General features: G+C 44.7%; 2 protein-coding genes across 5 annotated transcripts in view; one reads left to right on the plus strand and one right to left on the minus strand.

The window, feature by feature from the left end:
• Positions 1–9,087, minus strand: part of KIAA1328 (KIAA1328 ortholog) — a 311,883-nt gene extending 302,796 nt beyond the window's left edge. For 3 of the 4 annotated variants that reach the window (XM_060761184.2, XM_067464675.1, XM_067464674.1), the window contains exon 1: positions 9,003–9,087. In XM_060761184.2, the coding sequence (XP_060617167.2) occupies positions 9,003–9,048 (46 nt within the window). In that variant the 5' untranslated portion in view covers positions 9,049–9,087. Of the gene's footprint in view, positions 1–1,159; positions 1,230–9,002 lie in introns of those variants that run through there. The other variant, XM_067464676.1, reaches the window with a different exon arrangement.
• A 126-nt stretch (positions 9,088–9,213) lies between these two features.
• TPGS2 (tubulin polyglutamylase complex subunit 2) lies at positions 9,214–27,914 on the plus strand. The gene is made up of 7 exons (XM_060761183.2): positions 9,214–9,410; positions 16,263–16,342; positions 21,863–21,950; positions 22,327–22,458; positions 22,612–22,725; positions 23,842–24,002; positions 25,988–27,914. The coding sequence occupies exons 1-7, from the start codon at positions 9,326–9,328 to the stop codon at positions 26,210–26,212; spliced, it is 885 nt and encodes a 294-aa protein (XP_060617166.2). The 5' UTR covers positions 9,214–9,325; the 3' UTR covers positions 26,213–27,914.
• The last annotated feature ends 71 nt before the right edge of the window (positions 27,915–27,985 follow it).

The following is a 27,985-nucleotide window of genomic DNA, read 5'->3' on the forward strand; positions in this document are numbered from 1 at the left end:
AAATGGCCTCGGTTCCAACCAATCCATCTCGTAAGAGATGCAATTCTTGTTTTTAACAAGTGTAATGATGACCATTATCAGACTTCAGCAACAGGGTAAAGCCCAAGGGAAGCCGAATCTCCAATTTAGCCTTTTCTCTGCTGGGCTTTTCATCAGGCTGCCTGCTGCTCCAGTAATTACAGATCAAAACAAAGGAAAGCAAGTTGCTTAGATTTAAAGAGACTTGTAACAGCTGCCCGGAAACGTTATGAGATACGTGCTCTGCCCTGCTGGCAGCCTATATGCAGAATGAAGACACCGTTTCATCACCTCCTTTTCTCATAATTAGTAGAGTTTTCCTATCTAGCATTTAAAAACATTTAAAAACACAGGCAGGCTGCCAACAGAAAATGTCACCAATGCCAGATTCCAAAGTACCAATACAAACAAGCTGCAAGAGACAAAAGATTATTCTAGCATTGATCCAACCTGATTTTTCCTTTTAACACTTAATCACCCACAACTCCAGTCTGACCATGACTCTGCCAGCCCACAATCTGTCCCATCAAACATCTATCATTTGGGCAAATGTAATGTTCTCTAAGAAAACTTGAGGGAAACCTGCTATTAACACTAAACCAATAATCCTCTGCCAATACAGAATGGCCCCCAGTATCCAAAAGGAATGTGTGCCCAGACTGTGTGTGGATAAGCAAAACTCCAAATAAGGAAACCTATTAAATGAAGGCCTTCCACCCCCAGACTATCATATAGTCACACTGGAGGGCCTAGAAAATGCTTAGAGAGTAAGCATATTTTGTCAAAGGTATGAAACTGTGAATACCAGGCCAGTTGATATGGGGACCATATGGTAGTGTAGTACAAATGTAACAATTGCAGTGGGTTTTTTTTTCTTAATGAAAAAGAAGCTGTACTCTCAATGATAAATGTTGGGTGTTAACTCATATAATCCAGTTCAAAGCAAATAATCTGGATTTTATATGGCAGTGTAGAAGAGGCCTCAGAGAAAGGGATGGTTCCTTTTTTGATAGGAGTTAAAGTACGGCACGCACAATGACGCACGGATAAATAGAACCAGGGTTTTGCGGTTGATTTTTGGACTAAAATTTCTAAATTTATACATGAGTATATTAAGGCAACTCAGAGGTAAGAGCCATACCTCTGGACATTTTGGACTTCAACTCCCATAACCCCTGGTCAACTTGGCCAACTGGGAGCCCCCGGTGGTGCAGTGGCAGGTCTGAAGACCGACAGGTCGCAGGTTCGAATCCGGGCAGAGGAGGATGAGCTCCCTCTATCAGCTCCAGCTCCTCATGCGGGGACATGAGAGAAGCCTCCCACAAGGATGATAAAACATCAAATCATCCATGCATCCCCTGGGCAACGTCCTTGCAGACGGCCAATTCTCTCATACCAGAAACGACTTGCAGTTTCCTGACAAGACAAAAAAAACTTGGCCAACTTTCAAGAATTCTGGAAGCTGAAGACTCAAACATCTGAAGAACTGAAAATCAGGAACCACTGATCCACACCACTGTCTATACGTGAATGGGGAAATGCATTCATAAACTCCAATCCATTAGCAGAGGCCATTGGGAGAGATATGGTCTGGAATAGGGACAGTCAGCGTGGTGTAATGGTTAAAATATTGGCCTATGACTCGCTGCTCAGCTATGAAAGCCCACTGTGTAAACCTAGGCAAGTCACACACCTTCAGCCCCAGATTCACTGTAAGGTCTTCTTAAGTTGGAAATGACTTGAAAGCACACAACAGATACAGTCCCTACTCTAGAGATCTTGACACATCACATACATTAATATGCCAATCCTCATTACATTTGCAAATGCAACAGAATAATCCTTTTCAGTTTATTTCTATGGAACTACCCTTGAGGCAAGCAAAATGTATAGGTTAATATTCCAGTATTTTGATATACCCATATCTTCTTACATGATTGCTCAGGGGGTTGAACTGGATGACCCCTGTGGTCTCGTCCAACTCTATGAATGTTTCTGGCCAGTATCATACTTTGGATCTCTCAGCACCACTCAGCCCTCTAGTCCCACCCTCAGAACACTGTAAATGTACTTATTGTGGCCTGAATGCTCCGGAAGAAATGATAAAATACATCAGTGGAGTCTGATCGTCTCTCTGTTTCTCTTTATCTGATCCACTGACAGTCCCAACTGGTTGCAGCAATGCGAGAGGAAATACAAGGCTCATCTCTCTTAACATTTGCACAGGACCAACTGTCACATGGCTCCCCACTCCCGCTCCACTGAATCATTATATAACTTTATTATGTAAAAGCATTAATAGGTGGACGGTTTTTGGTTTGCTCTGGTATTTTGAGCAAGTTAGCCTGTCCTGCTATGTTTTACTGCTTTTTAAATATTGGTTCTGACTAAATTTTATACATTTTAATGTATTCTACTGTTACATGAGCATGTGTTCATTACATTTATTCATCACCACCCTCTTGAATTCTGCTGTCCTTCCTCTTTTGTTACTGATGGTCAGTTTCCAAATAGGAGCCCCCGGTAGCACAGTGGGTTAAACCCCTGTGCCGGCAGGACTGAAGACCGACAGGTCGCAGGTTCAAATCCAGGGAGAGGCAGATGAGCTCCCTCTATCAGCTCCAGCTCCTCATGCGGGGGACATGAGAGAAGCCTCCCACAAGGATGATAAAAACATCAAATCATCTGGGCGTCCCCTGGGCAACGTCCTTGCCGACGGCCAATTCTCTCACACCAGAAGCGACTTGCAGTCTCTCAAGTCGCTCCTGACACAACAAAAAAAAAGTTTCCAAATATTTTAACTACCCATTTCTCCATTTTCTCCTCATTCCTTTCTACAGCATGTATCAAGTCATTAGCTCAAATGCTGCATGTATCCTGCTACTGCCACATTTTTGTACAACACAACATACCTTTTATGTTTACATCATTATATAAACATAACAAAGTAACAAAGTGCATAACAAAGTGCTGACAAAGTAAAGAGACACTGTCTGGAAGAACCGGCACCTATGGTATTGGTTACAATGCAGAGCAAGTGATTCCATCATCGCTGAAGCTTCCTAAAGAAGGGTGTGCCTAGCTAAAGGTGCCTGTGATTGCGACACAAACATACCAAGTTGTCGTTCCCCCGGCATAGTTCACCTCTAACTCCTCTGAAGTTCAAACAGCAAGGACTGCGCCCCATTTAGAACTTTTATAAGCATCTCTTATAACACCGAGATACAGATCTAAACTATGTACCACACACACCCATCTTTCTCTTTTGAAGATCTCACAGAATCACAGAATATAGCATTGTAAGAGATAACCAGAGATAACCAGTCCAATCCCCTAACATACAGAAAAAACACAAACAACGCACCCCTGACAGATGGCCATCCACCCTCTATTTAAAAGCCTCCAAAGGAGTTTCCACCACACTCTGAGGCAGAGGGTTCCACTGCTGAACAGCTCTTACAGTCAGGAAGTTCTTCCTAGCGTTTCAGTGGAATCTCTTTTCCTGCCATTTCAGTCCATTGCTCCACCGTGCCCTAGTCTCTGCAGCAGCAGAAAACAAGCCTTGCCCCTTCCTCCTCAATGTCACTTCCTTTCCAATATTTAAACATGGCTCCCATGTCACCTTTCAGCCTTCTCTTCTCCAAGCTAAAGACATGTATCTCCCTCAGCTTCTCCTCAGAAGGATTCATGGTTTCCAGACCCTTGACCATTCTGGACACCCTGGACACCTTTCAGCTTGTCAATACTTTGAAGATATTGCCTGTATGCAAACAAAGGTATCTCAAAATTCGGTGGGTGGGGATCCAAAACCCAAAGCACTTTTGGCATAAGCGTTCATCATGGAAGAAACCATGAAAATGAACAAAATCCAGCTGCTGGTATTAAAAAAAACACTAAAATCATAACAGTATATAAAGAACAACACTGAAAAATAGGGGAATTCCAGACAAGAAATAATCAGGGCCAGCTAATCATCTCCCAACAAAGAATTCCCGGGCAGTAAGAAGGTATACCTTGAAACTGCTAGGCCATTAAATGCTAAACAAAGTGGCCAATTGAAATATTCACACCTACCTCAAACAGACAAGAGTTCTTTCTCTCACCCTGGACATTGCACAGATATATAAACCCCATTTTTCCTAGTTTTCAACAGATCTCACAACCTCTGAGAATGTCTGCCACAGATGCAGCCGAAACATCAGGAGAGAATGCCTCTGAAAGATGGCCATACAGCCCAGGCAACTCACAATGCATTTTATATAATACTGGAAGCTGCAACCCCACTCCATCCTCCTATAACGATAGAGTTGGAATAGACCAGAAGGGCCAATTAGTTAAGCCCTTTTCTTCCATAGAGGAAAGCACAATCAAAACTCCCCCAACAGACAGCCATCCAACATCAGCTCATCAACTTCTAGAATCATAGAATCATTGAGTTGGAAGAGACCTTGTGGGACATCCAATCCAACTTCATTCTGCCAAGAAGCAAGAAAATCGTATTCAAAGCACCCCTAACAGATGGCCATCCAGCCTCTGTTTAAAAGCCTCCAAAGAAGGAGCCTCCACCACACTCTGGGGCAGAAAGTTCCACTGCTGAACAGGATAGGTGATGCCTGGCTTGACAACAGTCCATGTGAGAAAGATCTTGGAGTCTACATGGACAACAGGCTGAACATGAGCCAGGAGTGTGATGCAGCAGCTTAAAAGGCCAATAGGATTTTGGGCTGCATCCAAAGGAGCATAGTGTCCAAATCAAGAGAAGTCATGGTGCCCTTGTAATCTACTTTGTTTAGACCTCTTTACCTGGAGTACTATGTCCGGTTCTGGGTACAGTTTCAAAGAGATATTGACAAGCTGGAAGATGCCCAGAGGAGAAGGGAAACTAAAAGGATCAAAGGTCTGGAGACCATGAATCCCTATGAGAAGCGTCTTAAAGAGCTGGGTCTGATTAGCCTGCTGAAGAGAAGGTTGAGAGGAGACATGAGAGTCACATATAGAAATGTGAAAGGGTGCCATAAGGAAGAGGGAGCAGGCTTATTTTCTCCTGCCCTTGAAACTAGGACTAGGAGCAATGGGTTCAAATGACAGGGAAGGGCTGATGGAAAGAAATCCACAGTTGCCAAGGAGTTTCCCCTCTAAGCGTGGAAATCCCAAAGATCAAGGATTATAATAATAATAAAACATTTTTATACCCCACCACCATCTCCCCAAGGGGACACGGGGCGGCTTACATAAGGCCAATCCCAACAGTCCAGCAAATATACAACATAAAATGCAAACAGTAAAATATAATACAAATAATTACAAAAACAAATAATATCGAGGATAACTTTGACAGTGTGGTGAATGAATTAGAACCAGACATCCTGAGGAGTGAGGTTGAATGGGCCTTAAGAAGCATTGCTAACAACAAGGCAGCAGGAGACGACGGGATTCCAGCTGAACTGTTTAAAATCTTAAAAGATGATGCTGTCAAGGTGATGCATGCCATTTGCCAGCAAATATGGAAAACACAAGAATGGCCATCAGACTGGAAAAAATCCACTTATATCCCCATACCAAAAAAGGGAAATGCGAAAGACTGCTCAAACTTCCGTACAGTGGCCCTTATTTCTCATGCCAGTAAGGTAATGCTCAAGATCCTGCAAGGAAGACTCCAGCAATACATGGAGCAAGAGTTGCCAGATGTTCAGGCTGGGTTTAGAAAAGGCAGAGGAACGAGAGACCAGATTGCCAATATCCGCTGGATAATGGAGAAGGGCAGGGAGTTTCAGAAAAACATCTACTTCTGCTTCATTGACTATTCTAAAGCCTTTGACTGTGTGGATCATAATAAATTGTGGCAAGTTCTTAGTGGGATGGGCATCCCAAGCCACCTTGTCTCTCTCCTGAGGAATCTGTACAAGGACCAAGTAGCAACGGTAAGAACTGACCACGGAACAACAGACTGGTTCAAGATTGGGAAAGGCGTACGGCAAGGCTGCATCCTCTCACCCAACCTCTTTAACTTGTATGCAGAACACATCATGCGATGTGCGGGGCTGGATGAATGCAAAGCTGGGGTGAAAATGGCTGGAAGAAACATTAACAACCTCAGATATGCAGATGACACCACTCTGATGGCCGAAAGCGAGGAGGAGCTGAGGAGCCTTCTAATCAAGGTGAAAGAAGAAAGCGCAAAAGCCGGGTTGCAGCTAAACGTCAAAAAAACCAAGATTATGGCAACAAGAATGATTGACAACTGGAAAATAGAGGGAGAAACCGTGGAGGCCGTGACAGACTTTGTATTTCTAGGTGCAAAGATTACTGCAGATGCAGACTGTAGCCAGGAAATCAGAAGACGCTTACTTCTTGGGAGGAGAGCAATGTCCAGTCTCGATAAAATAGTGAAGAGTAGAGACATCAGACTGGCAACAAAGATCCGCCTAGTCAAAGCCATGGTCTTCCCTGTAGTCACCTACGGATGTGAGAGCTGGACCTTAGGGAAGGCTGAGCGAAGGAAGATCGATGCTTTTGAGCTGTGGTGTTGGAGGAAAGTTCTGAGAGTGCCTTGGACTGCGAGAAGATCCAACCAGTCCATCCTCCAGGAAATAAAGCCCGACTGCTCACTGGAGGGAAAGATACTAGAGACAAAGTTGAAGTACTTTGACCACATCATGAGGAGACAGGAAAGCCTAGAGAAGACAATTATGCTGGGGAAGGTGGAAGGCAAAAGGAAGAGGGGCCGACCAAGGGCAAGATGGATGGATGGCATCCTTGAAGTGACTGGACTGACCTTGAGGGAGCTGGGGGTGGTGACGGCCGACAGGGAGCTCTGGCGTGGGCTGGTCCATGAGGTCACGAAGAGTCAGAGACGACTGAACGAATGAACAACAACAACAAATTACAAAAACAATATAAATGAACACATCAAACAATATAAAATCACAGTAATTGGGCAGGACGAATGTCAAGGATTAAAAGTTTAAGACACTGGGTAAGCAGGCCATGTAGTGTATCAAGACAGAGGATCAGAGGGATGAAAGTAAAGTTAATTGCATTAGAAGATAGAGTAAAGTGCTTCTGAGGACATTTTATGTTGGGTTTAGTCAAGATCAGGGATTATTGTTCATTTATTGAAGACGCACTGGAATAGCCAAGTTTTCAGACTCTTCCTAAAGACTGCCAGGGTGGAGCTTGCCTAATGTCTCTGGGGAGCGAGTTCCAGAGCTGAGGGGCCACCACAGAGAAGGCCCTCTCCCTTGTCCCCACAAGTCGCATTTGCGATGGGAGCGAGAGAACGGACTATCGGGAAGATCAGGAAGATCAGGAAGATCGAAGGGATCATGTAGATTTGTAAAAGGAGATGTGGTCACGATTAGATGCAAAGTTCGACATTTGAAGAACAGGGAAAATACATCATGGTTGTCTTTTAAACTGTACTAGGAGCCATGGGTTCAAATGACAGGAAAGGAGATTCCACTTGTACATTAGGAAAAACTTCCTGACCATACGAGGTATTTGTACGATGCCTGGTGCAACAGTAGAACGCGTGAGAAAGATTTTGGAATCCTCGTGGACAACAAGTTAAACATGAGCCAACAATGTGATGCAGTGGCAAAAAAATCCAAAGGGATTTTAGCCTGCATCAATAGGAGTATAATGTCTAGATCCAGGGAAGACATGCTCCCCATGCTCTATTCTGCCTTGGTTAGACCACACCTAGAATCATAGAATTGGAAGAGACCCCAGTCCAACCCTCTGCCTAGAAGCAGGAAAAATGCATTCAAATCACCCCTGACAGATGGCCATCCAGCCTCTGTTTAAAAGCTTCCAAAGAAGGAGCCTCCACCACACTCCGGGGCAGAGAGTTCCACTGCTGAACGCCTCTCACAGACAGGAAGTTCTTCCTCATGTTCAGATGTTCATATTGTGTCCAGTTGAAGGGAGGTGTTGACTCTAAGCTGGAATGAAGTAACATTGTGTACTTGTTGTCCTCGTGGACAACAAGTTAAACATGAGCCAACAATGTGATGTGGCGGCAAAAAAGCCAATGGGATTTTGGCCTGCATCAATAGGAGCCTAGTGTCTAGATCTAGGGAAGTAATGCTACCCCTCTATTCTGCTTTGGTTAGACCACACCTGGAATATTGTGTCCAATTCTGGGCACCACAATTGAAGGGAGATGTTGACAAGCTGGAATGTGTCCAGAGGAGGGCGACTAAAATGATCAAGGGTCTGGAGAACAAGCCCTATGAGGAGCGGCTTAAAGAGCTGGGCATGTTTAGCCTTCAGAAGAGAAGGCTAAGAGGAGACATGATGAGAGCCATGTATAAATATGTGAGAGGAAGTCACAGGGAGGAGGGAGCAAGCTTGTTTTCTGCTTCGCTGGAGACGAGGATGCAATGGAACAATGGCTTCAAACTACAAGAGAGGACATTCCATCTGAACATGAGGAAGAACTTCCTGACTGTGAGAGCTGTTCAGCAGTGGAACTCTCTGCCCCGGAGTGTGGTGGAGGCTCCTTCTTTGGAAGCTTTTAAACAGAGGCTGGATGGCCATCTGTCAGGGGTGCCTTGAATGCAATATGCCTGCTTCTTGGTAGGGGGTTGGACTGGATGGCCCATGAGGTCTCTTCCAACTCTTTGATTCTGTCTCCATAGAAGTGGTGGAAGCTCCTTCCTTGGAGGCTTTAAAACAGAGACTGGGTGGCCATCTGCCAGGGGTGCTTTGATGGTGCTTTTCCTGCGTGGTAGGGGGCCTTTTTAGCTGCTGCAACACCCTGTCGAGTGATATTCGGCTTGAGGCCTACTAAGCCTGTCCCCTCGGCACTGTCAGGCGGCGAATCCGCCTCCTGAGGGACTCTAGTGGGGCACAGAAGGCACTCTGTACATGCTCAGTGGCGCCCTGTACACGCCTATGATAATTATCCCCACCTACCGCTCGCCCGACCTCCCTTTCCCCGCCCCGCGCCCCCCAAAAGCCGCCCAAAGCGAGAAGGATACGGTCCCGACTCCAAAAAGGCGCCGCTTCCGGGGCCACATCCGCCATCTTGAAACAACCGCCACTCCCAGCGTCCCTCCGCCCGACCACGCCCACCGGGCCCAATCCTCGCCTCTCATTGGCTGGCCGACACTGAGCTTTACCCAGATACGACACCGAGCCGGAGGAACCAGCCAATCAGGAAGAGGCGGGCAAAAAGGGCGGGGGGGGGGGGAGTGAGCTAGGAAAGAGTTTGTCTACTACGGGGAGAGAGAGGGAGCAAAAAGCCCCCGCTTTAGGCTTTCGCGCTGTTTGGGACTGTTATGCAGGTTGTTAGGAGAGGAGGATGGAGGAGGAGAAGGGCTTGCAGGCCTCCAGCAGCATCAAGCCCTACCTGGAGAGGCTCACTCTGGGCGTGACACGCGTCTTAGGTAGGTTCCAGAAAGGAATAGACAACCAAAGAAATGAAATGCAGAGATGCATGTAGGAGACCACAAGCTGGGCATGAGCCAAGAGTGTGATGCAGCAGCTTAAAAGGCCAATGTGAGTCTCAGCTGCATCAATAAGAGCCTAATGTCTATGTGGAAGGGTGTCAAATTGAATACGCAGAGACCCTCAAGATATATATTATATTATATTGTGATATAATATTTCTAATCTAATGTAATATATAAATACTACAACTTATAATATAATGCAATATATTATATAATACTATTAGTATAATATACTGTGTTGTGATTTAATAATATAGTACAATATAATCTATCTATATATAAAAAAATGCTCTGTGCATAACGAGTACCTTAAAAACAAAAGAACCAATGAACGAAATCACACCAAATTTGGTAACAAAACGTCTCACTACACAAGGAGTGACCACCACTCAAAAAATTATGATTTTGTCATTTGAGAGTTGTAGTTGTTGGGATTTATAGTTCACCTATAATCAAAGATTTGCTACCGGGCTCAATTCAAGGTGCTGGCGTTGGCCTATAAAGCCCTAAACGGTTCCGGCCCAAAATACCTATCTGACCGCATCTCGGCCTACGAGCCCACAAGAACTTTGAGATCGTCCAGGGAGGCCCTGCTCTCGATCCCGCCTGCCTCACAGGCACGCCTGGCGGGGACGAGAGACAGGGCCTTCTCGGTGGTGGCTCCTCAGCTGTGGAACACCCTTCCCGTGGACATCAGACTAGCTCCTTCCCTGATGATATTCCGCAGGAAATTAAAGGCCTGGCTGTTCAAGAAGGCATTCGAACAAAAAGTGCAATAATTGGTAATGACGACAGGAATGGAACAACGGAAAACGATACTGGATTGTGGTTTAACGATGAGACGACGTGAATGGCTGTTTGTATTATTGATATTGTTGATGTTTTTGATGATGATGATGATGATATTGTTGATGTTTTTGATGATGATGATGATGATGTTTTAGATTGTGTCTTGAATTTTGAACCTTGTTCTTTCTATGTTGTACACCGCTGTGAGTCGCCCCGGGCTGAGAACAGCGGTATATAAGCAAAGTAAATAAATAATAAATAAATAAAGAGCATTCTGAACTCCACCAACAATAGAATTGAACCAAACTTGGCACACAGGATGCCCCTGACCAACAGAAAACACTAGAAGGCTTTGGTGGGCATTGACCTTGAATTTTGGAATTGTAGTTAACCTCCATTCAGAGAACAATGTGGACTCAAACAATGATGGATCTGGACCAAACTTGGTACGAATACTCCACATGCCCAAATGTGAACACTGGTGGAATTTGGAGGAAATAGACCTTGACATTTGGGAGTTGTAGTTACTGGGATTTATAGATCAGCTACAACCGAAGAGCATTTCGAACTCCACCAACGATGGAATTGGGCCAAACATCCCACACAGAACCCCCATGACCAACAGAAAATACTATGTTTTCTGGTGGTCTTTGATGACCCTTCTGACACCCCCATGGCGACCCCCCCTCCCCCCCAGGGAAGTCTTGACTTCCCAGGATGAGAAATGCTGCCTTAAGGCCATACAATCCAACTCCCTTCACCAGGGCAAAAAAACATAATCAAAGCCCTCCTGACAAAGGGCCATCCAGCCATTTACACACACACACACACACACGTATATGACAGATGCAGTATCAAATATTTGAAAGGGACCCCCTAAAGAAGGACATTTTCTAGAGTAGGAAAACCAGACAATTTCCACATCAACACTGGCAAAGAAACAGCAAAAAATACTGTTTACCCACAAGCAGAAAGTCATTACATACATTAGAAACCAACACTTTCTCATTACTTTATTTTCCAGATCACCAGACTGGGCCACAGCAACGCATGGCAGGGGACCGCTAGTATATATATATATGTAAATGTAATGTTAGTTTGTGGGTTTAACATAACTGAAAAACCACTGGACGAATTGACACAAAATTTGGACACTACACCCTTAACAGACCAATGAGTGACCATCACTCATCACCACCACCACCCCACCCAAAAAAAACAGCAGAAAGGACTTAAGAACCAAAAAAGCTAAACGACAATACAGTGCATGTTTCCAATTTCATATTCCTGGACTGAAACTCTCAGCAATCCTCGAGATAGATAAGATAGATAGATAGATTAGATAGAGATAGATAGGTAGATCGATCGATCAATCAGAAGGATTGCTGGGAATTGCAGAAGTAATTCAGTTTTACAATGATTTAACTGTCATGGGCCTCCTGATGGCACAGCGGGTTAAACTGCTGTGCTGCTGAACTTGCTGACTGAAAGGTTGCCGGTTTGAATCCAGGGAGTGGGGTGAGCTCCCACTGTTAGGCCCAGCTTCTGCCAACCTAGCAGTTTGAAAACATGCAAATTTGAGTAGATCAATAGGTACCACATTGGCAGGAAGGTAACAAGGCTCTATGCAGTTATGCTGGCCACATAACCTAGGAGGTGTCCATGGGCAATGCCGGCTCTTCAGCATCAAAATGGAGATGAGCACCAACCCCCAGAGTCAGACACGACTAGACTTAAGGTCAATGGGGAAACCTTTACCTGCCATGGTTCAGTGCTATAGAATCACACGTGGTGTTGTTTGATGAGGTACTTTGGAATAGAAAGTGAAAAACTGTAAAACTACAATTCCCATGTCATTGAGCCATGGCAGCTCAAGCTGCATTAATGTGATTTTCCTGCTTCTTGGCAGAATGGGGTTGGACTGGATGGCCCATGAGGTGTCTTCCAACTCTATGATTCTAATTCTACAGTGAGAGGTGCCATGTTTTTCTGCCAAATCTTGCAATGGTTCATTGATATTAGATTTTGCATTTTTGAAATGAAGTTTCAAAAATGGTGCCATCTGAGAGAGGGAGAGAGAAGTGGTTAGAAGGATTCTAAACTAAAGTTGGGTTTTTAAGGTGCCCCTTTAAGCTATGTTATGACTTACAGATAAGGAACCCCCAGTGGTGCTATGGGTTAAACCCTTATGCTGGCAGGACTGAAGACCAACAGGTCAGAGGTTCAAGTCTGGGGAGAGTGCAGATGAGCTCCCTCTACCAGCTCCAGCTCCCCATGCAGGGACATGAGAGAAACCTCCCACAAGGCTGGTAAAACATCAAAACATCCTGGCGTCCTTTGGCCTACATACTTGCAGATGGCCAATTCTCTCACACTAGAAGTGATTTGCAGTTTCTCAAGTCGCTCCTGACATGAAAAAAAATTACTCACAGATTCATAATACACCAGTGTGGTTTTCTGAGCACTTTCCTCATCTAGTCACCAATATATTCATTTTAGGGCAGGAGAATAGCAGTATAGGAAAGTACAGTGGGGAGATATCCAGAGGGCAAGTGCCAGGTCTGTCCGGAAAATGCAAAGGTACCGATCGCTATCCGAACCTCATCCGTCGGGAACCCTTTGAACCATCAAAGGTAAAGATGGGGAAAATCCACTTAGGTCATTTAGTTCAAACCCTTTGGCTGTCTGCATAACATTTCTCCAACACGCGCCTTCCTTGGGTTCACGCCTAAATCATTTAGTTCCGGCCAATATATATTTCCTTTATGCGGCGACCAATCACCCAAGTTTCGCAGAAGGCATTTAACCATCCAGCAAATTATAAACAGAATAAATTTGGCTCTGCCGAGATCAAAGAAAAAGTAAGCGAACTTGGACGGAGGGAGGCTGGATATTGTGTGAGTCACACGCGAAGGTGTCAAAGGATGAGGCTCTAAAGGGGGCTGAACCAAATCCTAGATCAAACGAGGAAATTCTCCTTTTAACAGCCTGGATGTTAGATTAAAAATATCCCGGGGGCAAAAAGGAGATCACGTAGAGCAGAGAGCCCTTTGCATACCATGAGGAAAAGGCAGGTATGAAATGAGAAGGTGACATTTCCATCCCTTCCCTCTCGCTTCACAGCCTACTTTTTCAGCATTCACAAGCCAGAATCCAACATACAAGGGGACTCTTTTGTTTGCTGCAGTATTTGGCATCTATCAGAGCTTTAAGAAATCCATTGTTAAGTTGCAAGTAATAATAATAATAATAATAATAATAATAATAATAATAATAAGTCCCACTGCCCATAAGCAGCTAATGCTGAGATGTGATGGCAGCTGCAGTTTGTTTACCTATTTGAGAGACAACATAAGGGCCAGACTAGGACTCCAAGAGATCAGGGTTCAAATCCCCACTAAGTCCTGAAAATGCACAAAAGACAAGGGCAAACTGTGGACAAGTTAAACATGAGCCAACATGAGCAAAAAAAAAGCCAATGGGATTTTGGCCTGCATCAATAGGAGTCTAGTGTCTAGATCCAAGGAAATCATGCTACACATGCTCTATTTCTGCTTTGGTCAGAGCACATCTGGAATACTGTGTCCAATTCTGGGCACCACAATTGAAGAGAGATGTTGACAATCTGGAATATGTCCAGAGGAGGGTGACTAAATTTATCAAGGGTCTGGAGAACAAGCCCTATGAGGAGCGGCTTAAAGAGCTGGGCATGTTTAGCCTTAAGAAAAGAAGGCTGAGAGGAGACATGATAGCCATGTATAGATATGTGAGAGGAAGTCATAGGGAGGAGGGAGCAAGCTTGTTTTCTGCTGCCCTGGAGACTAGGACACAATGGAGCAATGGCTTCAAACTACAAGGACGAACTTCCTCACAGTGAGAGCTGTTCAGCAGTGGAACTCTCTGCCCCGGAGTGTGGTAAAGGCTCCTTCTTTGGAAGCTTTTAAACGGAGGCTGGATGGCCATCTGTCGGGGGTGGTTTGAATGCAGTATTCCTGCTTCTTGGCAGAAAGGGGTTGGACTGGATGGCCCATGAGGTCTCTTCCAACTCTTTGATTCTATCTGTCGGGGGTGCTTTAATGCAATTTTCCTGCTTCTTGGCAGGGAGTTGGACTGGATGGCCCATAAGATCTCTTCCAACTCTATGATTCTATGTTTCTATGATTCATGGAACACATCCCAACAAGAGAACCCTAGATCAGTGGTTCTCAACCTGTGGGTCCCCAGATGTTTTGGCCTTCAACTCCCAGAAATCCTAACAGCTGGTAAACAGGCTGGGATTTCTGGGAGTTGTAGGCCAACACAGGTTGAGAACTACTGCCCTAGATGAAGGTCAATACAAGTCAGAATCACAAAACCATAGAATTCTACGAGCTGTTTACAGTATCTGCAAAACTCTTCCCCATTCTCTGATTTGAATCATTTGCTATTAGCTTTCCTCATAACAACAGTGTATGCATCAGTTCACATCACTTATAGAATCATAGAATCAAAGAGTTGGAAGAGACCTCGTGGGCCATCCAGTCCAACCCCATTCTGCCAAGAAGCAGGAATATTGCATTCAAATCACCCCTGACAGATGGCCATCCAGCCTCTGTTTAAAAGCTTCCAAAGAAGGAGCCTCCACCACACTCCGGGGCAGAGAGTTCCACTGCTGAACGGCTCTCACAGTCAGGAAGTTCTTCCTCATGTTCAGATGGAATCTACTTTCTTGTGGACTTATAGGGACCCCATTAATTTCATAGTATTTTCTTAGGGTAGAACTTTGCCAGTTATTTCCTCTGAAATATATAGTATTGCTAAAGGTAACTGTAAAGGCTGTGGAACTCCCTCCCTAGGGATATTAGATCGGCCCCTTCCCTCTTGTCCTTCCGAAAAAAAAAAGAGTAAAAGCTTGGCTTTTTAAACAAGCGTTTGGATGTGCAGCGGAATAAGTAACAATGAAATAGGAAAAATGAACATGGAATGCCTGGACGATGCTGCTGGATAATGATTTTAACAGGAGGACATATATATCGGTGATTATATGTTTTTAAGTGGTTTATATATGTTTTTTTAAATACTGAGTTGAATGTTTGTAACTGTATTTTTATGAAAGTGTGGCACTCAAATTGCTATTTCTGTGAATGCCTTGAGTCGCTGCAAGGCTGAGAAAGGCGGGCTACAAATGCTGCAAATAAATAAATAAATAAATAAATAAAGGTTTCACCTTGACATTAACTCTAGTAGTATCCGATTCTGGGGGATGGTGCTCATCTCCATTTCTAAACCGAAGAGCCAGCTTTGTCCATAGACACCTCCAAGGTCATGTGGCCGGTATGACCACATGGAGTGCTGTTACTTTCCCACCAAAGCGGTACCTATTGATCTACTCAAATTTGCATGTTTTCAAACTGCTAATTTGGCAGAAGTTGGGACTAACAGCAGGAGCTCATCCCGCTCCCTGATTCGAACCACCGACCTTTCCATCAGCAAGTTCAGCAGCTCAGCGGTTTAACCCACTGCACCACCAGGGGCTCCAATCAATAGTATTGCTATTGTATTGCAGAAGGCTTTCATGGCCGGAATCACTGGGTTGTTATATGTTTTTCAGGCTATATGGCCATGTTCTGGAGGCATTCTCTCCTGACGTTTCACCTGCATCTATGGCAAGCATCCTCAAAGGTAGTGAACATTCATCCTCACTACCTCTGAGGATGCTTGCCATAGATGCAGGAGAAATGTCAGGAGAGAATGCCTCCAGAACATGGCCATATAGCTCGAAAAAACATACAACAACCCAGTATTGCTATTGTTATTATATTAGTATCATTGGTGAGATGGGATCTGGTGCCTTTCCAGTACTTTGGTGCAGCTGTGACTAGAGCTTCATATACCACGCATACTTCTATCACCCAAGGCTGCCCTTTGCAACGTGACCAACATTGCATAAGGTTTGGGCTGAAATTTCATATATATTTTCAATGTTCTTAGTGTCTACATTTTTTTTTTTTTTGGCAGAAGCATCTCCAGGAGTTTCTGAAGTGATGTTCATAGAGAAGGAACCAGCCGAGCGCCACGCCATCATTTCATGGGAACAGGTAACATGTGTTTACATAATTGAACATGTAACTGGAGGCCTAGAGAAAGCACTTCTATAGACATTTCTAGGTTCTCTCGCATGAAACTATGGTATGCTGTGCATAGAAGCCCAAACATTTTCATTTCAGGTAAGAAAATTGGGATTAAATTATTGTAGCTTGAATCTCACATTTCATCCATGTAGCATTGAAATCCAGCAAGACCTCGCTAAAATGAATGGCCATTAAAGGTGTCACTAGATACCACTCTTTTCCTTTGTATTCCGAAACAGAATACCATGGAGAGCCCATCTTCCAAGGGAGTTGGTCCCCATTGTTCCCCTCCAGCAATCTCATCCAGTCCCACTAGATGTCACCAGTAACCCACATACATTTCTAAATACTATGTTGGAATATTGCCAGGCAAATCTGGAAAAGCAGTCCATTGAATGAATTATTTTGTTGACTTACATCATGGACAACACCATGCTGACTGAGAAACAAGGAAAGCCATGCGAGGTGCTAGAAAGGAAAGATTAGCATTGCTGGATCATGAGAAGACCCAGGTTTGTTCAGCTGCAGCTCCCAGCATAGAATCCTAGAGTTGGAAGAGACCTCGTGGGCCATCCATTCCAACCCCATTCTGCCAAGAAGCAGGAATATTGCATTCAAAGCACCCCTGACAGATGGCTATCTACCCTCTGTTTAAAAACCTTCAAAGAAGGAGCCTCCACCACACTCCAGGGCAGAGAGTTCCACTGCTGAACGGCTCTCACAGTCAGGAAGTTCTTCCTCATGTTCAGATGGAATCTCCTTTCTTGTAGTTTGAAGCCATTGGTCCGTGACCTAGTCTCCAAGGAAGCAGAAAACAAGCTTGCTCCCTCCTCCCTGTGGTTTCCTCTCACGTATTTATACATGACCCTCATATCTCCTTTCAGCCTTCTCTTCTTCAGGCTAAACATGCCCAGCTCCTTAAACCGCTCCTCATAGGGCTTGTTCTCCAGACCCTTGATCATTTTAGTTGCCCTCCTCTGGACACATTCCAGCTTGTCAACATCTCCCTTCAATTGTGGTGCCCAGAATTGGACACAATATTCCAGGTGTGGTCTAACCAAGGCAGAATAGAGCGGTAGCACTACTTCCCTAGATCTAGACACTAGGCTCCTTGCTGGGACTGTCAGTTCTCCACATTTATCAAATCTGCATGTTATATTTCATTGTGATAGCTACCAGCCTCCTCCCAGTAGACTCAACTCAAGGGAAAGCTTCATGAGAACCACCACTCCTCTTAATTTTCCTCTAGCAACAGAAAGGTATCCCTCTGGGCAGCTGTGGCCAGGAAATCCCAATTGGATGCCCCCCCCCCCCGAGAGAGGGTCCTTCCTCCAGGGGCAAACCAAGAATGGTCAACTTGGAAGTCCCTGAACGCACTCAGAAGCAGAGTGGGAAGATCAAAAGACAACCTGGCAAAATGGCACGACCTAAAAGAATCCCACACCTTGTGCGACTGTGGAGCAGAACAAACAATTCTGCTTCTGTATGCTTGTCCGCAATGTCCTGCCTCATATACAGACGAAGATTTGTTTAAAGTTACAGACAATACAATCGCTGTTGCTCGGTTTTGGTCAAAAAATACTTAGCCGCTTGTGCTCCCTCTATTTTTATCATTGTTACCCTAATTAATGCAATGCTTTTGATACGAAATACATAAAAAGTAGTTTTATGTGCAATATTTTTAATAATTTTATGTACAAAACAAATTTTGTGTACATTGAACCATCAAAGGCATCACTGTCTCAGCCCGCCATGTGGACAATGTCAGATTGTAGAGAACTTCTGGTTTTGGAATTCCGGATAAGAGAAGCTCAAACTGCATTGAAGCCCATCCATATTTTTTTCCATACTGTTTCTACCTCCGTTACCAATTTTTCAAGATAGAAATGCACCTGTTTTGTTAACTGAGGTACACTGAACTTTTGACAAAATGTCATTACCTAAAAGAATCGCACACCTTGTGTGACTGTGGAGCAGAACAGACAACTCCACATCTGTATGCTTGTCCGCATTGTCCTGCCTCATGTACAGAGGAAGAGTTGCTGGAGGCTACAGACAATGCCGTTGCTGTTGCCCGTTTTTGGTCAAAGGATATTTCACCGCCTGTGCTCCTTCTATTTTTATCAGTTTTATACTAATTTATTCAATGCTGTATTGTCGAAGGCTTTCATGGCCGGAATCACTGGGTTGTTGTAGGTTTTTCCGAGCTATATGGCCATGTTCTAGAGGCATTTTCTCCTGACGTTTCGCCTGCATCTATGACAAGCATCCTCCAGCATCCTGGTTATTTTGGAAGTTGGGTCTTGTTTAAGCTTTCTGTATATAGTAGGATCCAGGAGTTTTCTGATCTTCTCCTTGTATTGTTCTATATCCATGATTACTGTGGCATTCCCCTTGTCTGCTGGGAGAATGATGATTTAAGGATCTGAGTTGAGGTCTCTGATGGCTTGTCTTTCCTTCCTTATAATATTACTGGAGGGAACAAAAGATTCTCCCAGGCACTGCCAAGCCATCAAATGCTAATTAAGGTGGTCAGTTGAAACATTCACACCTAGCTCCAGCAGACAAGAGTCCTTTGTCCCACCCTGGTCATTCCACAGATATATAAACCCATTTTCCTAGTTCCAACAGACCTCACTACCTCTGAGGATGCTTGCCGTAGATGCAGGCAAAACGTCAGGAGAAAATGCCTCTAGAACATGTCCATATAGCCCGGAAAAACCTACAACAACCCAGTTATTCAATGCTATTGATACGAAATAAATAAACATATGTTAAGGTAAAGGTAAATTAAGTCCAGTCATGTCTGACTCTGGGGTGTGGTGCTCATCCCCATTTCTAAACCGAAGAGCCAGCGTTGTCCGTAGGCACCTCCAAGGTCATGTGGCCAGCATGACTGCATGGAGCGCCGTTAAGCATGTTAAGCATATGTTAAGCATGCACATTTACTATTTCTGAAGAATAATGACATTGCTCCCTTTCCAAGTTAAGGTGGGACTGGAACTGTGGCATAAAAGAGGAAAAATCTCACCAATTCCGGACCATTACTCCTTCGGCTTCCATGCTTTGTGCAAGCGACTCTTCCTCTGGTGGTGTCTCCTGTGTGTTTTGCAGGTTGTTTATTTAGAGGGCAGGATTTTTAGGGGCATGTCATCCGGGATGCCAGAGTGAGATCAGACAGCAGGCCGGTGTCACAAATCCAAACACAGTGGACTCAGTTATTACGGAGCTGCAGATGCAACAGGGCAAGGGGTCAGGCTTGACTCAAGCCTACAAGAATGCGGTGTGTGTGTATACAAAACAGTGTCCCATACAATCCATTAGATGATGAGGCGAACCTTTCATGTCCATAAGAATGGGAGACTCAGGAGAGAGGAAGGAAGCAGTCCAAGACAATCTATTTATATAAAAATGCTCTGTGCATAATGAGTACCTTAAAAACAGAAGAACCAATGAACGAAATCACACCAAATTTGGCAACAAAACGTCTCACAACACAAGGAGTGACCATCACTCAAAAATTATGATTTTGTCATTTGGGAGTTGTAGTTGCTGGGATTTATAGTTAACCTATAATCAAAGAGTATTCTGAACTCCACCAACGATGGAATTGAACCAAACTTGGCACACAGAACTCCCACGACCAACAGAAAACACTAGAAGGGTTTGGTGGGCATTGGGAAGGAAGGAAGGAAGGAAGGAAGGAAGGGAGGGAGGGAGGGAGGGAGGGAGGGAGGGAGGGAGGGAGGGAGGGAGGGAGGGAGGGAGAAGGAAAGAAAGAAAGAAAGAAAGAAAGAAAGAAAGAAAGAAAGAAAGAAAGAAAGAAAGAAAGAAAGGTATCGAAGGAAGGAGGAAGAGAAAGTAAAAAGGAAAGAAAAAGGAAAGAAGGAAAGGCAGGAAAGAGGTAAAGGAGGGAGGGAGGGAGGGAGGGAGGGAGGGAGGGAGGGAGGGAGGGAGGAAGGAAGGAAGGAAGGAAGGAAGGAAGGAAGGAGAGAAAAGGAAATAAAAAGAGAAAGAAGGAAAGAAACAGGGAGAGAAGAAAGGATACAAAGGAAGAAGTAGAGAAAGGGGGAGGTAATGTAGGAAAGAGAGAAGGAAGGATGAAACCAAAGAGTGAAAAAAGGAATGAAAGTAAGAAAGAGGTAGAGAAGGAAGAATTGAGAGAAAGGGGGGAAGGAATAGATAGGTACCTCTCTTTCATAATAGTCCAGATATCTACCTCTACTTTGAGAAGTCTTACTATAGGCCACAGCAACGCGTGGCAGGGCACAGCTAGTGGTTTCTATGATAGTTAAGAAGGTGTTATTGTTATGTTGGAAGCACATTCTACACCTTCCAACTTTGGCGGGGAACGTCCCAGGTAATCTTCTGTCCTGTTGACATGTCCTGGTTTTAATCCAACCTTTTAAAGGGACGCTTCAACATGCTATTTTGAGGAAATAGGGTTCGGCATCTTGGGAAAAACTTTCTAAAATTCAGACTGAAACACCACACTGAATCAAGCCATTGAAAGATCAGCACAGTACAAGGGAAAAGTCTAATTCTGGTCGAGGAATGTCAGTGAGTGGCCTCTTTGTTGCTCAAGTGCCAGAGATGCCTGGGAGACACTTGACCTGGACCTCTTCGCTCTTAAGGTCATTTGCTCAGAGAAGTTTAGACTGAATCCTAGGAATGCCTTTGAAATTGCATCCAGGCTGCTCCTTTTTCACCGAGGAACAGCTACACTGCAAACTTTTAATCTTTATACTACATTATGTATTTTAATTTAACAAATGAACAACAACAACAATATATTTTAATATATGTATTTTATGAGATTGTGTTTTATCTGGGTGTAATAATAATAATAATGATGATAATAATTTGTTGTTCATTCGTTCAGTTGTTTCCGACTCTTCGTGACCTCATGGACCAGCCCACTCCAGAGCTCCCTGTCGGCCATCACCACCCCCAGCTCCTTCAAGGTCAATCCAGTCACTTCAAGGATGCCATCCATCCATCTTGCCCTTGGTCAGCCCCTCTTCCTTTTTCCTTCCATTTTCCCCAGCATCATTCTCTTCTCTGAGCTTTCCTTTCTTCTCATGATGTGGCCAAAGTACTTCATCTTGGCCTCTAATATCCTTCCCTCCAATGAGCAGCCGGGCTTTATTTCCTGGAGGATGGACTGGTTGGATCTTCTCGCAGTCCAAGGCACTCTCAGCACTTTCCTCCAACACCACAGTTCAAAAGCGTCTCTCTTCCTTCGCTCAGCCTTCCCTAAGGTCCAGCTCTCACATCCGTAGGTTACTACAGGGAACACCATTGCTTTAACTATGCGGATCTTCGTTGCCAGTGTGATGTCTGCACCTAAAATGATAATAATAATATTAAAGGGTTTAGTTCTGAGTTTGGGGTACAGTTGCTGCTGGGTTGATGTTAAATGATGTTAAAAAACATGAAAACACTCTAAATTAACGTCTTTCATTCTACCCTTATCTTTGCTTGTAGAAAAATGCCTGTGTGTTGCCTGAGGATTTAAAAAGTTTCTACCTGATGACCGATGGCTTCCATATGACCTGGAGTGTCAAGTTTGATGGTGAGCTTAATCAACTTTAATTTGTGATTGTCATATACAGTGTCACCCTGTATCCTCAGAGGACACATTCGCGAACCTCGCATAGATACACAAACTCATGGCGAAGACTGAATCCTATTGAAGAGAAGGACTTCCATCCCAGGAATATCATGAATTTGAACTGGAAAGCCTAGAGAGAATTAATAAAGAGAAGATTTCTAAAACTCATTCTGGGATTGTCGATGTTAGGTGGCGTGAGAGATTATTACTGGAAGGAAAGGACTGTTTAAGCCTAGCTGCCCCTCCTAGAATGGGGAATTTGAAACTACCACATTGTGGATATTTAAAAAACCAGTTTTGAATCCTCAACAGGGTTTGTTTTGACGGTCTCTTCCAGATAACCCCATGCCCCTGGGCTGTATGACCATCAACAGCATCTCCAAGCTGACCCGTCTTGGAGCGTCCCCGGTCTACACCTTGCCCAATGCGCCCACTCTTGCTGACCTGGAGGATACGGATGACGAAGGCGGTAAGGGATTCTCATGGCTGTAACAGGTCTTGGCTTGTGTCTTTTCCCCAAAACCCCACCATACAAAGACTCTGACCTTGCTGTTGTTTTCCAACCCTCCTCTGTCCAGGGGTTTCTTTTGAAGGTTTCTTTTGTTGGCCTTTCCTTTCCTAGGGGACAAGGACCAGCCAGAGAAGCCTCACTTGGACTCTCGCAGCCTGATATTCGAATTAGACCCATGTGGAGGAAATGGCAAGGTTTGCCTTGTGTACAAGAACACCAAGCCAGGTAGGTGGCTAGATGTCAGCAACCTAGGAGATGAGTGTTTTGCATGTGCTATGTGTGTTTATTTATTATTTCTCGTGTCAAGGCAGCCAGTCAATTATATTACATTTCTAACAGAACAAAGCAAACAAACAGAGAAAATACAAAATGTGTGAGTTTTGTAGTTGATTAAATGTCCTTTGACCAGTATCTGGCCACTTGGAGTGCTTCCGGTATTGCTGCAAGAAGGTCCTCCATTGTGCATGTGGCTGGGCTCAGGTTGCATTGCAGCAGGAGGTCAGTGGTTTGCTCCTCTCCGCACTCGCATGTCGAGGATTCCACTTTGTAGCCCTTTTCTGAAGGTAGGCTCTGCATCTCTTGGTGCCAGAGCGCAGTCTGTTCAGCGCCTTCCAAGTCGCCCAGTCCTCTGTGTGCCCAGGGGGGAGTCTCTCATTTGGTATCAGCCATTGGTTGAGGTTCTGGGTTTGAGCCTGCCACTTTTGGACTCTCACTTGCTGAGGTGTTCCAGCGAGTGTCTCTGTAGATCTTAGAAAACTATGTCTGGATTTAAGTCTTTGACGTGCTGGCTGATACTCAAACAAGGGATGGGCTGGAGATGTCACTGCCTTGGTCCTTTCACTATTGGCTGCTACTTCCCGACGGATGTCAGGTGGTGCAATACTGGCTAAGCAGTGTAATTTCTCCAGTGGTGTAGGGCGCAGACACCCTGTGATAATGCGGCATGTCTCATTAAGAGCCACATCCACTGTTTTAGTGTGGTGAGATGTATTCTACATTGGGCATGTGTACTGAGCAGCAGAGTAGCACAGCGCAAGGGCATATGTCTTCACTGTGTCTGGTTGTGCTCCCCAAGTTGTGCCAGTCAGCTTTCATATGATATTGTTTCTAGCGTCCACTTTTTGCTTGATGTTCAGGCAGTGCTTCTTGTAGGTCAGAGCACGGTCCAGAGTGACTCCCAGGTATTTGGGTGCTCTGCAGTGCTCCAGTGAGATTCCTTCCCAGGTAATAATCCTCAGAGCTTGGGATGCTTGTCTGTTCTTAAGGTGAAATGCAGTTCTGCCTTGTTCTTGGCTTTTGTGATTATCATCATTGCCTTCTTTTCCTCCATCTCAATTCCAGTTGTCAGCCCTGAATCTGAGATCTGGTTCCTGGACCGGGCCCTTTATTGGCATTTCCTGACCAAGAGCTTCACGTCCTACTACCGGCTCCTGATCACTCACCTTGGTCTCCCGCAGTGGCAATACGCCTTCACCAGCTACGGCATCAGCCCCCAGGCAAAGGTCAGAAACGGAGTAACCACTTCCTGTCTTACTAAGGGCTGGAAGGCTAAGTGTGGCTCCTTGAGAGGAAAAGATCATAAAAGGTTCCAAGTTCAGATCCCATTTCTTCTGCAAGGTCACTAGATGATTCTGAACAAGCTACATCAGGCATGGGCCAACTTCAGCCCTCCTTCCAGGTATTTTGGACTTCAACTCCCACAATTCCTAACAGCCTAAGTCCAAAACACCTGGAGGCAGAAGTTGATCCTTTCCTGAGCTACAGACTCTGTTGTCTCATCTGCAATATTGTACAGGTTGAGTATCCTTTATCTGAAACGCTTGGGACCAGAAGTTTTGAACAGGAATCAACAACAGCAACAATAATAATAAACTTTATTTATATTCCGCTCTATCTCCCGAAGGAGCCCCCGGTGGTGCAGTGGGTTAAACCACTGAGCTGCTAAACCTGTTGACCAAAAGATCGCAGGTTCGAATCCGGGCTGAGCTCCCACTGTCAACTCCAGCTTCTGTCAACCTTGCAGTTCAAATATTTATTTATTTATTTATTTACTTCGCTTATATACCACAATTCTCAGCCTAATGGCGACTCATACATGCAAATGTGAGTAAATCAATAGGTACCACTCTGGCAGGAAGGTAACGGCGCTTCATGCAGTCATGCTGGCCACATGACCTTGGAGGTGTCTATGGTCAATGCCGACTCTTCGGATTAGAAATGGAGATGAGTACCAAGCCCCAGAGTCAAACACAACTGGACTTACCATCAGGAGAAAATCTTTACCTTTTTTATCTCCCCAAAGGGACTCAGGGCAGATTCCAAACATAAAAGGCAAACATTCAATGCCCGAATACAACAACAATACATCCATACTAACAAAATTTATACAACTCAACATATAAATACGAATTATAACTTAACAAACTAAAATTAAATAAAAAGCACAGCCTATTATAACAGACATAATGGATTATCATAGAGACCGCATGGGCCACCTAATCCAACTCCAATGTGCCATGCAGGAACTGCACAATCAAAGCACCCCCAATAGATGGCTGTCCAACCTCTGTTTAAAAACCTCCAAGGAAAGAGCCTCCACCACACCTCGGGGCAGAGAGTTCCACCATTGAATAGTTCTTCTAACAGTCAGGAAGTTCTTCCTAATGTTCAGGTGCAATCTCCTTTCCTGTAATTTGAACCCGTGGCTCCATTGAGTCCTAGTTTCCAGGGCAACAGAAAACATTTTTTTTTAAAAGACAAATGCGATCTCCACTAAACGTTAGGAAGAACTTCCTAATACTAAGAGCTATTCACCAAGTGGATAGAGCCCCCAGTGGTGCAGTGGGTTAAACCCTTGTGAACGGCAGGACTGAAGACCAACAGGTCGCAGGTTTGAATCAGTGGGTGAGCTCCTTCTGTTAGCTCCAGCTTCCCATGTGGGCACATGAGAGAAGCCTCCCACAAGGATGGTAAAACATCAAAACATCCGGGCATCCCCTGGGCAATGACCTTGCAGACGGCCAATTTTCTCAAACCAGAAGTGACTTTCAGTTTCTCAAGTCGCTCCTGACATGAAAAAAAGCAAGTGGATAGTCTGCTTCAGAGAATAGTGATTTTTTTTTCTTCATAGGATGTTTTCAAAGTTTGGATGACTGTCTCTCATAAGCTTCGGATTTCTGTGGGAAGGGAGTAAACCTTTCCCCCAATTCTCATAGAAACATTCTCATGAGAATCTGCCCTTTGCACCGAAGCCTCTCTGTCAGTGTCTGCATGAAACTTATTGACCAAAATATCTCCATCTTGCACCTCAGAGTCAGTCCCAGCATCCCCCACATCAGAAGCAGCAGGGAACTGATTTCCCTCCTCATTACCCACATCAGACACAGAAACATCAGGAGAACTGAAACACAGGCTCAGATTCAATCACAGGCTGAGTCCCAACAGCCTGCTTCTCCTTTCTAATCCTTGTTTCCCTTTCTTCGCCCAGCAATGGTTCAACATGTACAAGCCCATCACCGTCAACACGGAGCAGCTCTCGGAGGAGGCGGATCTGTTTGTGAACAAGCTGGACCCCAACAAGGTGTTCAGGACCAAAAACAAGACTCCGGTCCTGAAGAAGAAGCTGCCTTCCCAGCCTCCCCCCTCCCAGAAAGGCCAGGCAGGGGCCTCTCCCAAGAATCCCACCCAAGTCGGAGGCCCTTCCAGGAGATGAGGAGCCAGGCCTTCGCTTCTCTTTGGTGGATCCGTGGAGGCATCTCCGCCTTCGGTCCACACGTCACAGGCAGAAAGGCCTCCTCATACCTGGCTACTCTTGCAGTGCATGGGAGAGGACCACTATATTTATTTTTAAGTATTTATTTATGAAGTTTGCAGACCATGCTTGAATTTATTTTCATGCCAAAGGTATCCAGCAGTTGAACTCCTCTTTCTCTGGAGTGATTTTTTTGTCCAAGGGGGAGAAAGGAACGGTGATGCAGCAGGGCTGTGCTCTCTCTCAACACCCCTCCACCAGAAGTAAGATTAAACACCTATGGTAAACATAGCAAATGTTTGGTATGCATCTTTTCAAGAGAGGAGAATGGATGGGAAACATGTCCCTTCCTAAGATGAGACAAGAGGTGTAAATTTTGTGCCCTGGGATTGATTGTATGTGGCCTTTGTGAGGGACAGGGGTCCTTGATCCCTATTAAGCTCACAAAGATTCCCCCAAGACCCCTCTCCCATTTATTTATTTATTATTTCAAATATTTTTACCCCGCTCTTCTCAACCCCCGGAGGGGGACTTAGGGCGGCTTATAGCCAGCAACAATTCAATGCCCCCCCCATATACAAACAAATAAAACAGCAGTTACATGTTAAGTAAAACAGTAAATTAAATTAAAATCCATTTAAAATAGTACTAAGTTAGTTGGCTATATCTAAATCCGAGTTCAACGATCAATGACTTAGTCTGAAGCCTGTCCATAGTCCATTTTCCATAGCATTGTCATCATTTTTATTATCAGCCTGTTACCCGAATGCCTGGTCCCACAACCACGTTTTCAACTTTTTCCTAAAGGAAAGGAGGGAAGCAGTTGACCTAATTTCACTGGGGTATGAGTTCCATGGGCGGGGAGCCACCACCAAGAAGGTCCTGTCTCTCGTCCCCGCCAAGTGCATTTGCGACAGTGGCGGGATCGAGAGCAACTCCTCCCCAGAAGATCTTAAGCTCCGAGGTGGGACGTAGAGGGAGTACGTTTGGACAAGTAAACTGGGCCAGAACCGTATAGGGATTTATAGGTCAAGACCAGCACTTTGAATTGTGCTCGGAACTCTCCGAGAATAAAACCCAGAATATCAAGGTACAAAATCCCACAATATCTACTTTGAAGTGGGTTACGCGAGTCCACACTGCAATATATTCCACTTCATAGAATCATAGAGTTGGAAGAGACTTCATGGGCCATCCAGTCCAACCCCATTCTACCAAGAAGCAGGAAGATTGCATTCAAAGCACCCCTGACAGATGGCCATCCAGCCTCTGTTTAAAAGTTTCCAAAGAAGGAGCCCCCACCACACTCCGGGGCAGGGAGTTCCACTGCTGAACGCCTCTCACAGTCAGGAATTTCTTCCTCATGTTCAGATGGAATCTCCTCTCTTGTAGTTTGAAGCCATTGTTCCATTGCATCCTAGTCTCCAGGGAAGCAGAAAACGAGCTTGCTCCCTCCTCCCTGTGACTTTCTCTGACATATTTTGACTTTCCATTTCTCTCGCTATTAAAGTCTATCATTGAGTTGCATTGGATGACCTAGATATTCCTAAAGACACAAATAATCAAACCTGCAAACCAAGAAAAACCCACCTTGAGTCTTCATATTGGGAGAAAAACAGGGCAAGAAGGTCAATAAATAAATAAATGAAGAGGATCGGTTGTACTCCTTTTGCGTGAGAGAATGAAATTAATGGAGATTTATATCTATGGTCAATGCAAGCCAAAATACTGGGT

This window comes from Anolis sagrei, chromosome 2 (genome assembly GCF_037176765.1).
Source record: "Anolis sagrei isolate rAnoSag1 chromosome 2, rAnoSag1.mat, whole genome shotgun sequence".
Classification (NCBI taxonomy): Eukaryota; Metazoa; Chordata; class Lepidosauria; order Squamata; family Dactyloidae; genus Anolis; species Anolis sagrei.